This window comes from Tursiops truncatus, chromosome 4 (genome assembly GCF_011762595.2).
Source record: "Tursiops truncatus isolate mTurTru1 chromosome 4, mTurTru1.mat.Y, whole genome shotgun sequence".
NCBI lineage: Eukaryota > Metazoa > Chordata > Mammalia > Artiodactyla > Delphinidae > Tursiops > Tursiops truncatus.
In genome coordinates, this window is record NC_047037.1 from 52943626 (window position 1) to 52959997 (window position 16372).

Sequence of the window (16372 nt, forward strand, 5' to 3'; positions counted from 1 at the left end):
TGAGGGATCCTCCCAGACGGGGGCACGAACCCGCGTCCCCTGCATCGGCAGGCAGACTCCCAACCACCGCGCCACAAGGGAAGCCCTGCTTCATCCTTTTAAAACTTACATGCCAGTTATCTTCAGAATGTTCCCCAGTTTGGGTTTACCTGATGTTTCTCATGAATAAATTCAGTCTCTGAACCCTTGGCAGCAGTATTATGGAAGTGAGAATGTTTTCTGATTGCTAATATTAATTTGTTCCATTACTGGTAAAGCTAACTTTGACCACTTGATTAAGGTGGTGTCCACCAGACCTCATTAAAGTTACTCTCTATTCTTTTTTTTATAATCAATAGCATTTGAAGTTATGCAAACGTCTTGCCCCCACCATTTCTACCTTCACCCAGTAGTTTCAATGTTCACTGATGTTTTTTTTGCTCAAGTAATTATTTCCAAGATGATACCAACGGTGACCTTCTAAGTCCATCATCCTCTCTACTTTTATTAATCGGCATTTTGCTGTAAAGAAGAATTTTCTTTTTCTTGTTTGTTTGTATGTTTCTTTACTTATAAATACAGTATCAATGTATTACATAATGATTTATATTCCTAATTTATTCAATGGATTATTATTCAATCCTATTTTTATTTTGATACTCAAGTTTTCCTAGGTCAGCCAGTAACAGCAGTTTCTACCTGGATTCTGTGTCCTTTGATGTTTCCTCAGAATTCTTTGTGTATTTCCTTGGTTTTTGACACAGCAAGGTGTACCAAATCATGTTGTATTTCCCCACCCCAACCCTGTTACCAGCTTTTTCCTAAATGATCCCTAGTTCCTTTGAGTGGAGAGTGCTGTCTAGTAAACAAGATGTGGATTCTAGATGTGCTCATTGCTATTGGAGTGTTGCTTTTTTCAGTACCTCTTAGTAAACAAAGATAGGAAAATATATATTTTGATATTATATTTTGATATAAACATGTATGAATATATATATACACACACATAGATTTACATCTATATCTATCTCTCTATCTGAAAAACCATCAGTACATATCAATACCTAGTGTTTTTCTCCTTTCATGTTTGTAAATCCCATCTCTGAGAGTGAGAAATCTGCTTCTCATTATTCTGAATATATATACTTGAGTAATCAGTTCCCTTGAGTGTGTACAGTTGATGCCTTTCCTTCTTCCTCTACAAGAATGCCTTTCCCACTCCATATGGCTCTGACAACCAAGCCAGGCACTGTCACACATGGACTATTTACCCTATATCAAGTGCTTTCCCTATTCCCCACCTGAAATGCACCCCACTCAGGCTCCCACACTGTGTGTTGTTCAGCTCTTAAATGGGGATAACCTTAGTCAGCTTTAATGACTTCTCTCATTACACTGTTCCCCCTGACAGTTGCTTTCCTTTCCATATTCAGACTTACATACACACAGACATACACAATATCCTCCTCATGCTTGGACCCTGATACCCTGTGCTAAACTACCCCAATCCATTTGGATGCCTTCCTTTCCTCACATGGTCTTCAACCCCTTGCTCTGGGCCACAGTGGCATCATCTTCTACTGCCACTGTCAGAGGTGCTAACCTTGGACAACCTGTGTAATGGCTTTAGGACTGATTCACTCATGAAGAGAAAGGAAGGGAAGAGGAAGAAGAAGAAAACATACATTGTTTATGAGTACATGAATGTTTAATTCACATAAATATTCTTGAGCAGTATATTTCTTTCTTAGTTTTTTCTTTACATTTAGCAGTCTGTAGTTAATATCTATCCATGTTGTCAAAGGTACATTTACTTCATTTCTTCTAAGTGCTATAGAATATTTAAAGAGTAGCTTTACTCTATTTGATACATCCATTACTCCAAGGATGGATGCCTAGATTGCCCTCACTTCCTTGTTGCCAAACATTCTAGGTTCAAATTTCCTCTTGCTATTTTTTATTTCTTTAACAACATTAACTTATGACCTTCTTGTATTATGTTGTTTTTGACATGCTAGGTACCAATCTGATTCTTGTTTTTTCTGTAAGCGGTCTACTTTTTGACTTGGGGAACTTTTAGTATTTTTTTCTTTGTCTTTCATGCCTTTAAATTTTGTGCTAAAGTATGTAGATGCTTCTCCTCTTCTCTGGAAAGATAATAATAAAAATAAATATTTTCTTCAACTATTTTCTCTCCTCCATTTGTTTTTCCTCCTTCTGGTGTTCTTTCTAGAACTCCCATTTCTATTCATTGTGTCTTTTACTTGTATGTTTATATTTTATGTTTTCGTTCCTTTCTGTGGTTTCTTGGAAAAAATTCTGAATCTGATCTTCTATATCTTGAATTTATTTTTCATTTATATCTATCTATTCCTTACCATCTCTCTCTACTCTCCCTACCTATTGGTATATTTCTTTCAATTATTCTATTTTTCATACCTCTTATTTCCTCTTTTTAAAAAAATGTTTTCAGGCTGTTTCTTATTACTAATGCAGTCCCTTTTCTTTTAGCGAGTTTAGTTATAATGCATATTTTTAAATTAATGTATTGTGTGCTTTAATATGTTTACTTTGAGTATTATATGTGTTCATTGTGTTAACTTTCGTTTATGAGAGTGTGGATCTCAGATATCTAGATACTTTAGCTTGGGAGTTCATGTTGCCCTGGAGGAATTAGCCATCTTCTTGTGACTTATAGGAGGGCAGACCTGAAGTCAGGCCCCAGTTTATATCTTCATGGGTTTGTTTAATGAGAGAGAGTCATTGTGTTCCAGTTACAATGAAACTATTCTAAACCACCATCATTTTCTGCTGGTTCACCAGGAAGCCCCAGTTTTCAGAGATTTGATGTTATAAGGAGAAGACAATCCCCTTAAGGTTTTAATTTCACCATCCCTGGGATTTGGAAAAGAGAAATAAATGCCCAGAGTTCAGGTTTGCTTAAGCGTCTTTATGACCAGTGTTTCACCCCAACTGACACAGGCAGGACTTCCTAACCCAACTTATTTATTTTATTTATTTTTTAACTCTAATAACATATTTTATTTAATTCAGTGTATCCAAAATATTATCAATATATTGTCATCAATATGCAAACATAGGACTGAAATAGTTTACATTCTTTTTTCATTCTAAGTCTTCAAAATCCAGTGTGTATTTTACATTTATAGTACATCTCAATTAAAACTACACACATTAAAAAAAATTTTTTTTTGCAGGTTTTGTGCTTTTAATAGATTGTACTTTATAGACAGAGGTCTTTCAGAACTAAGCCACTGTTCATTAGGTCAAACAATTTTAGCTTTTAAACCTTTTCATTTAAATGTGACTTATAGGGACTTCCTTGGTGGCGCAGTGGTTAGGAGTCTGCCTGCCAGTGCAGGGGACACAGGTTCGATCCCTGGTCCAGGAAGATCCCACATGCCGCAGAGCAGCTAAGCCCATGCGCCACAACTACTGACCCTGCACTCTAGAGCCTGTGTGCCTAGAGCCTGCCACCACAATGAGAAACCCGCACACCACAATGAAGAGTAGCCCCCACTCACTGCAATTAGAGAAAGCCTGTACGCAGCAACAAAGACCCAATGGAGCCAAAACATTTTTTTAAATAAATAAATTTATTAAATGTGACTTATATTCAGAAAACAACACAAATCATAATTGTAGAGCCCACTTACTTTTCACAGTTGAGCACACTTATGTAACCAGCACCCAGATCAAGAAACAACACAACAAGCACACCTAGGAGTCCCCCACCAGTTACACCCCCAGGTAACAAGTATAGTTATTTTAAAGTCCTTGTCTGCTAATTCCAATATCTCAGTCACCTATGGATCTACTTTCATCATCTATGTTTTCTTTGCTTATCAGTTATATGATCTTGCCTTTTCCACATATCCTAATTTTCTTTTCATGGAAAGGCATTTTATTTTAAATATAGCGGTGTTGTAAATGTCAATCCCAAACTCTCAATCTATCCCTTCCCCTCTCCAACCCTTCCACTCTTGTAACCATAAGTTCATTCTCTAAGTCTGTGAGTCTGTTTCTGTTTTGTAAATAAGTTCATTTGTATCATATTTTTTTAGATTCCACATATAAGTGATATCATACATTTGTCTTTCTCTGTCTGACATACTTCACTTAGTATGATAATCTCCAGGTCCATCCATGTCACTGCAAATGGCATTATTTCATTCTTTATAATGGCTGAATAATATTCCATTGTATATATGTACCACGTCTTCTTTATCCATTCATCTGTTGATGCACATTTAAGTTGCTTCCATGTCTTCGCTATTGTAAACAGTGCTGCAATGAACATTGGGGTACATGTATCCTTTTGAACTGTGTTTTTCTCCTGACATATGCCCAAGAGTGGGATTGCTGGGACATATGGCAACTCTAGTTTTAGTTTTTTAAGGAACATCCATACTGTTCTCCATAGTGGCTGTGCCAATTTCCATTCCCACCAACAGTATAGGAGGGTTCCCTTTTCTCCACACCCTCTCTGACATTTTTTGTTTGCAGATTTTTTGATGATGGCCATTCTGACTGGTGTGAGGTGATATCTTATTGTAGTTTTGATTTGAATTTCTCTAATAATTAGCAATGTTGAACATCTTTTCACGTGCCTTTTGGCTATCTGTATATTTTCTTTGGAGAAATGTCTTTACCTAACCCAATTTATGTTTAAGTTATTAATCTCTCTTTTTAAATATGTTAGCATAAATATACATTTTACCTAAGTTCAATCATTATATATATATGTATATTTGTATTTGTATTCTGTTCTTTTCACTTCTAGTGTACCCATGTTTCTACATATTAATTTATATTTTAACAGCCACACATTTTATTGCAATTTTCTAAGTAATTTTCCTGTTTGGGAAATCTATGTTGTTTTCTGTAATTGCTACTATAGTTGTACTGCAAAGAGTACAATTATTCTTGTAGAATAAATTCCAAAGTGCAAGATTGCTAATATTATTGCTATGAAGAATAATATTACTTTACCTATGGGTTGTTTAAATTAGCAATGCCAACAGCAATATGAATGTGAAAATTTATCCAAGATTTTACTGATATTTATTATTAAAATAGAAAGTGTGATCATAGTGCTGCTTTTAGTGACGGAAAACAGGCTCTATGTGCATTTGTTTTCAGACATGGGTATGGAATACTATGAAACAACATGTATTAGGATCAACATCATGTGTGGGGATGTAAATAAATAGATTAAAGGCTGCTTTTTGCTATGTTGCATGCCATTATTTGGACCTGGTCTTGGCCCTGTGACACATAAGGAAGTCCTTCTGTCAGTTGAAAAGAACCTTCTGTCAGTTGAAAAGAACCTTGCAAAAAAGGTTGTGTTCAACTTTCTCAGACCTCTGAGTTTCTTTTAAATAAAACTCTTAGACTTAAGGCTGTAGAAGAGGGCAGGTAAAATAATTTGAAATCTGTTCATGCAAATGTCTAGGAACTCTGTATGAGCCATAAGAAAAAAATGTCTTTAAAAGCATCTGTCAAAAAAGAAAGTAAAATGTCCAGAAGGAAACATGAAGACAGAATAAAAAATCAGAGAAATAAGCAGAAGAGTTGACCCTCTGGTCACCTAGTTTTGGGAGGTCATGGATCCCAGTGAATTAGGTAAATTAGAGTGGGAATATAGAACTCACAGGGGGACAAAAGACATGGTTATGAGCCTATAGAGAGAAAGGAGTTGTAACTAACATCTATATAAACCAGGATCGTGGAGTTGAAGTAGAAAAACTAGAAAGAAATCCACCCACTGGTGGAGAAAAGCTTTCTTCTGCCTGAGCTCTGGATAAAAAATTTAAAAAAAATCTTTTTTAATGTCTCTAGAAATAAAAAATCCTGGCTCAGAATTTTCATTAACATTGTAGTATAGAAACATCAAGCCAAAAAATTAGCATAAAAATTGTGCCCAAGCCAGAAATGCCCCTGGGATGCCTGACAAAAGCAAATGCAATGCTGGGAAAATAAGTATTGGAGAAATACTAAGCAAAAGAAAGATAGGATAATTATATTAATTGGGGGGGGGAGACTTTAGGGAGAAAAATTGGGATAGAAACAATATAAGGAATAATTGTTCTATATAATCTATATAGAAATCAGGAAGTTGTAGCAATTCCAAACTTGCATACATGTAACTAAGTAGTCTAAAAATATACAAGGAAAAATATTATACTATTGCCAAGATAAATTGATAAATTAGCATCAAATGGGAAACTTTAACATGTCTCAATAATTAACAGAGAGAATATGTAGAACAGTTAATAAAGTTATAGCCACACAGTTTTCAAGCTTGATTTACTGGACCTATATATGAAATGCTACATCCCTGTAATAGGAAATGCACATTCTTTATATGGAACATACACAAAAATGTTTATTCTCTATTTATCAGATGTAATAGGCTACAGGGTCACAAAACTCACCTAAAATCAAAGTATCAGTAGTATATAGACCTTGCTCTCAGTTCATAATTAAATTAAGCTAGGTATCAATATTAAAACAGTAACTCACACCTTATATTTGAATATTTTAAAAATTCTTTGAACTAATACATTTATTATAGAAATAATTATCATAGAAATTTAAAATGCTAGAATTTGTAAGATAATAACACCATATATCAAAATTAGTGTGCTTCACTGCAATAGAAAATCTGTAGCCTTAAAGACATGTATAAAAATTAAAAAGTAATGAGCTAAGCGTTTTAACTTAAAAATTTAGGTTAAAAAACCCCAGAGAATATATTCAGGCAAAATTTAACAAAGATACTAATAAGCATAGACTATAATATTGGAGCAAAAAATAAAGAAAAAAATATTGAGGATCCACAAATCCTAAAACTGGTTTTCTGAAAATTCTAAAAAATTAGCTAACCTCTGGTAAAACTGATGAAGGGAAACAAAAAAGACAGAAGTAAATTGATCTTAGAAATAAGAAAGGAAACAAAATTATAGTTAAATGACAGTATTTTTTCTGAAGCATTAGAATAAAGCAAACAGCTAAATGCATTTAGAAGAAATAAACATGTAAAAATCTGAATTTACTTATATTCATTAATAATTTGAAAATATTAAGTGAAATAAAATGAAAATATACATTGAGTGAAAAAGTACTCCTCCCTGCAACACACACGAAAAATACCAGGATGAAATAGTTTTATATACGACATTATCCTTTGTAAAATGGATAATGTCTGTGCTACATAAACTCTTACAGAATCAATGAAAAGAAGCAAAGATCACTAAACATTTGTGGGGTTATATAATCCACATATCAAAATCAGACAAGAAAAAATTGAGAAGTATAATTATCAATAAGCCACTTATAAATATATATGCATATATCCTGAAAATATTAGTAACCAAAGACAGAAAATATATCATGACCAAGAAGGGCTTATTCCAGGAATACATGCATTTTTTAACATTGTAAAGTGAAAAGCCTTGCAATTATCTCAAAAGTTGATTCAACATCTGTTTATGCTAAAATCTATTAGCAAAGGAAGAGCAAAAGTGATCTTCCTTATAAAAGGAATTTCCCAGACACCTATAGCAAACTACATAAAAAAAACACAGTTGTAGAAACATTTTGTAGAAGTGAAGAACACAAGGAAAGGACAAAGGAATGCTGCTTTTACTGCCTCCATTCCACAGTGCACTGGCAGTCCTATACAAAATGATGAGAGCAGTAGATAAAAGCTTTACAGTTTTAAAAGGAATAAGCAAAACTATTTTTTGATATATATCTACAGTGAAATTAACAAAAATAAAAACCCTATAGATTAACCATTAAAACCTATAGGAGATTAACAAGAAGGTTTGTTATAAGACTAATATATGAAATTAAATAGCATGCTTATACACAGTAAAATAATTATAAATGCTATTTTTTGTTAACATAGCAGGAAAACCTTAAAAATAAATTTAATAATAGTTGTGCAAACCTTTTATAAAGAAAAATATAAAACTTCATAAAAGACATAAAATCAACTGAAATAAATTGAGAGGCATACCATATTCATAGATAAAATGCATGATTTTCTCAAATGGTTCCATTAATTTAACACAATCCTCATGAAATCCTGAAATGTCTTTCCATGGCACATGACGAACTAATATAAAAGTTTATATGAAAGTAGTGGTCCATAAATCCCCCCACATTGAATAATAATTAAAAGAGACGATGACAATGATGGTGGTGGTGGTGGTGGTAGGGGACCCATTACTTCAGTCATGATAAAGTTATGTTAATTAAAACAGTATGACACTGGTTAAAATGAAATGCAGTAACAAGGATAACAGCTTCATTAATGCTTCACAGAGAAAAAGAGATCCAATGAGAATTAGTACATGTGTGTGCAAATGGAAATATAAATTGTAAGGCACTATATTAATATAAGGTAATATTTCAAGGAGTTTGCCTTACGTTTGTACATATTATAAGGTTTTCTCATTGCTGAATTTGAAAAAAAATTAATATTGAATCTTAGATACAGCTGAAGAATCTTCTCTGGTTTTCTAACTCAAAAATAAGATGAAAATATTAAAAACAACAACTATTAAGTTCATGACTGCCTCATCTAAAGTTCATTTATCTGGACAATTTGGAACAAACCTAGAACAGGGAATTAATGACTAAAAACAAACATGATTTCAAGTGTATCACATTCTGGAAAAGGCAAAACTGTAGAGACATTTAAAAGATCAGTGGTTGCCAGGGGCTCAAGAGGAAGGGAGAGAGGAAAGTATAAGCAGGTATAGCACAGGAAATTTTTAGGGCAATGAAACTATTCTATATGATACTATAATTGTGGATACATGCCATTATGCTTAGGTCAAAACCCATAGAGTGTACAATACAAAGAGTGACCCTTAATATAAATTATGGACTTAATGTATTAATATTGTCTCATTAATGGTAACAGATATTGATCATGCTAATGTAAGATATTAATAATAGGGGCAGGGGAGAGAGGGTATTTGGGAACTCTGTGTTTTCTGCTCAGTTTTTCTGTATTTTGAAACTGCTCTAAAAAACCTCACAAAGTATAGTACTTAAAAAAAACAGAAATGCATAGCACGTAAATTAGAACTGCAATACTCAGATTACAGTATTCACAATACACAATAAGCAGATTTCCTTTTCTCCTATATGAGGCACTCAGGTGTTCTCTTGAGGTCTCTTTATTCTTGTTTAGTTATAATTTTTTCAGTGTACTGATTTTCTATTTAAATTGTTAGCAGGGCACATTCAAAGAAAGAAGCAACTTATTTATCATAACAGTTTTCATATAGCAGTAAGAAGTGACATTTGAAGGCCCATCAGTATAGCATGTCTACTTTGCATTGCTTGCTTTCTAATTACCACCCTCTCCCCAACAGTACCACTTGGCTGCCCTTGGACCTCTCCTAGAGAAACCACCTTCCCACCCCCACCCCCACCCCCAGCCCCCAGACTTCCCAAGATCCATCAAATACAGGATTAACACATGTCATCACCAAAGACCTTCAAAGACCACTTCAGGGCTGTGACTGAAGTTCTTTCTGATTGGTGTCTTTGCCTTATTTGTTGTCAAAATTTTTGAATATCAAGCATGAATAGAAGAACTCAAAGAGGCAGGGCAGGTGGCAGAGATTTAGTAGAGAGGTGAGAAACCTACAAACACAGGTAGAAATGAAAACTCCAAGATTTGAAAATAAGTGTAGCTTTAAGAATCTGTATTCTTTTAATTTGTGTAATGCTTTATAGTTTTCAGTGTGATAATGTAATAATGAATCATACAAAAAAAGTTAAATCATCTTCACATGCTATTTTTCTGAAGCTAGACAAGTACTTAAAATTCTTTGAAAATATTTTTATCTGATTTTTTTCATTTTTAAAAATATGAGTTGTCCACATCTCCTTGAGGTCTTGTTCTGTGTGCTTTCCTGTTGAACCCCACTGCAGTTTTTAATGTGAAATTTAGAATTGCCTATTTATGGTTCTGAAGTTCTATGAGGCTAGCAATTGTATCTTAGTCATCATTATATAACAAGCACCTAAAATAATGTCTACACAAAGTTTCAAATACATATTTGCCAAAAAATGTAACATTGGTTATCTAGAAAAATTCAGTTGTTTGGAATTATTTGTGTGATGATATTGGATAAATAAATTTGAATGCTTTAAGAAAAAAAAAAAACAGCAGAATATAAAGAAACAAGTATCTTTTAATTTTCTTTCCCCCCCCCCAGAGGAAAGAATTGTCAGCATGCAAATTCAGACAGTCACAAAATTTGAAACAGTTACTAATGTTGTTGGATATTTAAAGGGCTCGACATCTCCAGGTAAGTAGACCCAAATATTTATAATCTACACTTTATATGAAATATCACAAGAAAATGCTCTGTAACAATTTAATAGCATAGTTAAATGTCCTACTTTAGATGTAATTACAAGTTCATACCGCTCTAAAGGGTGGTATATAAAACCAAGAAGCAAGTCTTTATTCTTTCTTACCACATCCCTTCAAAGATAAATCATAGTAGAGAGTGTAAGAGGGAAACAAAACAAAACGGAGAAAACAGAGTTTAGATTTGTTAAATTGGCATGTACCTGTGAGTAAAAGCTATAGAAACCAATGTTTTCTTTTTCTTTTATTCACTGTAACACCATTGAAGATTTTATTTATATCAAGAAAAGACTTTTTTAAAAAGGAAATATTTTAGTTTTAATTATGTGTTTTTAAAAGAAATAAAAATTTTGGTTTTCAAATCTTTCATTGTTAGTCTGTGTCCCATCTCTGACCCTTGGTCCACTGACAATTCTGCCTAATATTTGCATGGCTTAGGTTTTGAAGGTGCTTATGAAAAGGATCACCTGGTTACATTTTAAATAGTTTTATAGCTTGTTATGGGATGCTTATGGAATCTTCAGATGATACTATATAGGCTAAAAAAGTGAAAATAACTGACAAATATATTAACAAATTAACAACACTTCTGAACATATTGTGAGATTGAATGACATATTACTGTCTGCTGTGCTTGTTTTACATGGTAGAATGCAGTAGTCTTTTAGTACATTTGTGTCATTGCTATTGATTTGGTTGGGATATTTACTGAAGTCATCCTTGCAGCATAATTCTTCTCCATGATCTTAGTCAAACTGACTCCATAATTGCTAACCCAGGAAATTCTGAGATCAAGTTTTACATTCCCATCAAGTTTCCTGCCTGCCAACTCTTTAAAAATTCACGGACATCTTCTCTCTGGTTTCCTTACAGTAGCAACCTCTGATGAACAACCTCTGATCATAATATCTTTAAATACAAGAATTTGGAAATTGTTACTATTGCATTTCAACCATTTCAACAAATTTATATCATAAGGATCTCTAATTGAAGCATTAGAAATATTTATCATCATTGCTACATTCGCTAGTTATTTTTGGAAAACCAAACTGTACAAAATTATACTCACTATAGGATTAAAAAAAAAAAACTTATTGAATTCAATGTAGAAAAAAAACCCCAAATTTAAAAAATCAATTTACTAGTAGTATTCCTAGGTGTATAATATGTAAAGCTTCTCAATTTTATTTATTTGAATTCTACACAAAAATATTGGCTGTTCATTCCCATACTTTTCTTATTTAATGACTCTGAAAATTAGAAATAACCATCAGTTAATATTAAGGTTTTTATATATGGTTTATCCAGAATACAGACAATTCCAAACAGAATTTTATACATATCTGGAAGATGAGTGAATCAATTCAACATTGCAGGCACACTGTGTATACCATTAATTAAGTTTTGATAAATTGTTGACAGATCAAATTCATTGTTGGTTCCAATATCAGTGTGGAAAACTAAAATAGTTTCACACAGTTATGTTTCCAGGAAAGTAGTGTTTTGATGCCATGAAGTCAAGGTGTGATTCATTCATTCCATACATGTGTAGTACTTATTATATGTCAGATGTTATTCAAAGTGCCTTACAAATAGTAACTAACTTAAAACTCAAAAAAACTGAATGATGTATGTACTATTTTTATTCCCATTTTATGGTTGAAGAATTTAAGGCATGAGAGCCTAAATAAGCTTTCTAAGGTCATACAACTAGTAAGATGAATGGCCTGGATTCAAACCCAAGCAGAAAGGCTTTAAACTCTGTACACTTAACCATCAAGTTATGGGACATCTCCTAAGGAAATGATACTTAATGAAGCAAAATATTTTTACACAGATTGTAGGGCTACTTGATAAAGTAAATTTAGCTGTGTTTCAACAACATTCACTGGCAAAATCAGAGGAAACTCTGGAGATACATTTTTAGTCTGCCTTATTACTAACAATTGTCAGCAATATACGTTATTCAGAAGCCATCAATGTGTCATGGAGATCTTTCTAGTAGTGTATCTAATGGATTTTGTATGATTATGTGAAATAAAATATGCAAAAAAGAAAAAGTATTTGGATGACTTTTGATGATGATTTATTTTTTCCATCAGAAAAAGGAGAGGGTCTAAAACTCTAAGTTGGAAGTGAAAACTGATTCCCTAAATACTTCATTTATTGCAAAGTCCATACATGACTACCACATTTTTAATACTTACAGCTACTGAATAACTGTTCCCTCAAATGTATGAATAGTTCATTAATACTTACTGAGCATATACACATTGTTTATAGGGCACTTCCCACTATGATTCTGGCAAAATGTTAGATAAGGGTTTCATTGTGGCATATTTGTATACTTCATTAATTAATATGCATGTTGAGACGACAGTAATATGGATCTAAGCTTTGGATTCATAATTGAGTTCAGCAGCTGCCTCTGCTTTGATATACACACATGTGTGAGTCAAGACAGTGGGGGGAAAATGTTAGTCTTAATTATCAGAACAATTTTGCATAATTGTTGCTCGGTTGTGCAATAGGATCATATAAATGTCATTAAATTTATTGTTAAGATGTATATTGTATTATAATGGCTCTTGTTGTCTTCTATTTGCAGACCGTTATATCATAGTTGGCAGCCATCATCATACCGCATACAGTTATAATGGACAAGAATGGGCCAGCAGCACTGCCATCATCACAGCTTTTATCCAGGCCTTGATGTCAAGAGTCAAGAGAGGGTGGAGACCAGACCGCACTATTGTTTTCTGTTCATGGGGTGGAACAGCTTTTGGAAATATTGGCTCCTATGAATGGGGAGAGGTAAACGTGCATAAATTACTATGCCTTGCTCTCAAAATTGCGCAGTCACTCTCTCGCTCTCACTCTCGCTCTTGCTCTGGACTAAAGTAGACAAAGTCAAATTGATAAAGCCATGAACAAGAATGTGCGTCTCAACCAGGGTATGCAGTATGCTCATTTGCTGAGATCACTTCTAAGAATGCTAGGGAATTAGAGTTAGACCACAGTGATTTGTGTATGATCTACAGGTATCTTCTTCTTATTGCTACCAGACCTACACACTGTTACACCCACAGTGGTGTTTACCTGGTTATTGTGTTTCTTCTTAGGTTGAAGGCACTGGACAAGAAAGGGTCAAGTGATACATACCATTACCTTTTTTTTTTTTTTTTAATTTTCTAGCAATTTTCTGGAATTAGGAAACAATCTTGTATGTAAAATGTTTATTAACTTAGCATTATACCTTACCTAAACAATATAGGGATTGGACTCAAAATAGCAGTTTCCTTCCTTCTACCCTTGTTTTCTCCCTTCCTTCAATCCTTCCTCCCTCTATTCTTACACCCCTACCTCCCTGCTCCTTCTTTTCTACCTATATCTCTACCTATCCACTTATCTAACTACCTTAGGAAGCCTTTGTTCAAATGAAATCTTGTGTGCAATGATCACAGTTAGAATACAACTGGAATACATTTTCAAATATTTCTGATATGTTTGTGTCTCACAAATGCACTATGTTTTTAATGGGATATGACAACTTTGGATTGATGCCACATTAACAACAATAAAAACATCATAAAACTCTTAGATATTCTATTTATTTTTATGACTTTATAAAAAGAAGTTTAATGGAAATATGTAGGAAAAAAACCTACACAACTTTAGCTAGGAAAATAAAACCATTTGATATCCTAGTTTGTATACTGCTTCAGCTTTGCAGAAAAAAATATCAAATATATAATGAGAAATTCTCATTTCATTTTTCATTTAATCACTCAAAAAAAAGATAAAATGTCTATTGGCTATCAAGAAAAATCAAAAAACGTATACAAAAGAAAATAGCAAAGATCTTTTTATTTTGAGAGAAAGAAGTCTTCAAAATGAGAAAAATTTTACAGTTATAAAATTTATCAAGATTCACACATTGCAAATTGAAATGCTTTTCTGTATTCAAATTAGTGGTGTGAATTTTTTCCCATTACTCAAAAGAACTAGTTCAAATAAAGAAATTCCATTGCTGACAGAACATTTTAAAATTGACAGATTTTTAGTAAGATGAAAAATGTAATAGCTGAACCAATCTCTCAAATTTCTATTCCAAATTCCATACTTTAAGGATATAAACAATTTAAGAAACAATCTGGGGAGTGTATTTGTGATCTGGGATGATTTTACTAATTCAGAATTTTTTATCATAAAGAAAACAATGTTTTAGTTTTCTTGTAACAATAAGACACATTAAAAAAAAAATGTCTTTAAGATTCTTTCCAAAAATTTATTCTACTATCTCATACAGCCTTCTCCATATCTATCTAATAATTTTCATAGTCAACTCATGTTAATTCTAAATTAGCATGTGTATTTCTAAGCTGTGTTCTCAAAGTAGGCTTGTGTAACATTAATAGTTCCTAACTTAAATTCCTAAATATCCTTAACCCCTCTGCATGGGAAAGTGAAGTGTACTGCAAATAGTCCTTGAATTTATTTGAGCATCATGCATGGTAACCTGCAGTTTGTTCAGTATTGTGGCCTTGTGTGTATGTGAACAATTACATTTTCAAATTAAGTAAATATTTTTGTAGTTAATAAAATATTTTGATTATTGACTGCGTTGTACCTTTTGGTAATTTTATAGTTTCTCAATCAACAGATACTAAAAATACAACTACTATACTGTGGGGAGTCTATAGGAAAAAATGTTTATGGTAGAAAAGTCTCTTCCTATTCAAAAAGGTTAGGGACCTCTGTCTTAGAGTATTTATTATATGTATGTATGCATATTTGACAACTAATTATACATCCAGTCACTTTCTGGCTTTTTCCTTGACTAGGTGAGCAAAAATATGTAAGCAAAGAAAATGGTGAATAATATATGGATTTGATTATTAGCTTATAAAATGTACTATTGTAAATTGCTGTATCTTAGATTATTTCAATACAGTTCATGAAGCCTTTTTGTAACAATCTGGTTGAGGAGGAATTTAGAAAACTATTAGTTTTACTGTTCTGTCTACTCTTATCAAACCTACTCCTTCTGAAAATGAAAGATTTTCTTTTAGAAGAAAGCAATTTGTGTGCTAAATATATTCCTTAATGAAGATGAGTAAGGAAAGCACTTGTTGACAGGTCATAATGCCCTTTCTAATTTTGCTTACACAGGAACCCCTTGAAACTCAGAGTTGTAATTAAAAAGATTAGGTTATACTGGTCAAATGGAATTTATAGTGATAAAGTTATTAGAGATTTGACTCAATACTGATTTCAATCCTTGAGGAAAATTATAACATTTTACTAAATAGGTTCTTTAAAAAGTACCATTTCTCCTGTGAAGAATCTTCATCTTCAGGCTATTGTGGAAATACTATAGACTTTGCAGTCAAAGAAATCTGAGTTCAAATCCTCTCTACCATAAAACAAGTGGTCTTAGGCAAGATTAACTTCTCAAGACTTGATTGTTCCAATGAGTACACTAATGCCTAGGTTGTGAGGTTCTCATGAGAGTTAAATGGACTAACATATAGACATTGTCAGTATGGTAGTATTTAATTAGAAGCTGTTTTTCTATAGCTCTTGTGTAATAATGGACATTTTTAATAACAATATTATGTGTAAACCACAGTTCATCATTTCTATTTATTTAAAATATTTATTTTTAAATAAACTGTCTTTTCACTTCTTTTACAGAGGTATAGCTGAATTTTCAACATGAACTAGGAATAATATTATTGATTTGCTAGGTGTACTAGTCCTTGCAGACTTTCATCTGATAGTGTTGGAAGAAGAAAGATGTTTCTAAGATACAAAATAATATAATACAATTTTTAGGATATATCTATAGAACTGCCATCATGATAATTACTCATTACATATTTGCACAAGAAAAGGAAGCAAATAACAGAAGGACTTCTTAGTGGTACATTATTAATAGGATCAGTGGTCTTCAATTTTTGGAAG

At 32.8% G+C, this 16372-nt stretch overlaps 1 protein-coding gene across 1 annotated transcript in view; it reads left to right on the forward strand.

The window, feature by feature from the left end:
* Window positions 1-16372, forward strand: part of NAALADL2 (N-acetylated alpha-linked acidic dipeptidase like 2) — a 1062845-nt gene that overhangs the window by 648191 nt on the left and 398282 nt on the right. Inside the window, exons 7-8 of the mRNA XM_019946140.3 lie at window positions 10248-10340; window positions 13014-13219. Of these exons, the coding sequence (XP_019801699.2) occupies window positions 10248-10340; window positions 13014-13219 (299 nt within the window). The remainder of the gene's footprint in view (window positions 1-10247; window positions 10341-13013; window positions 13220-16372) is intronic.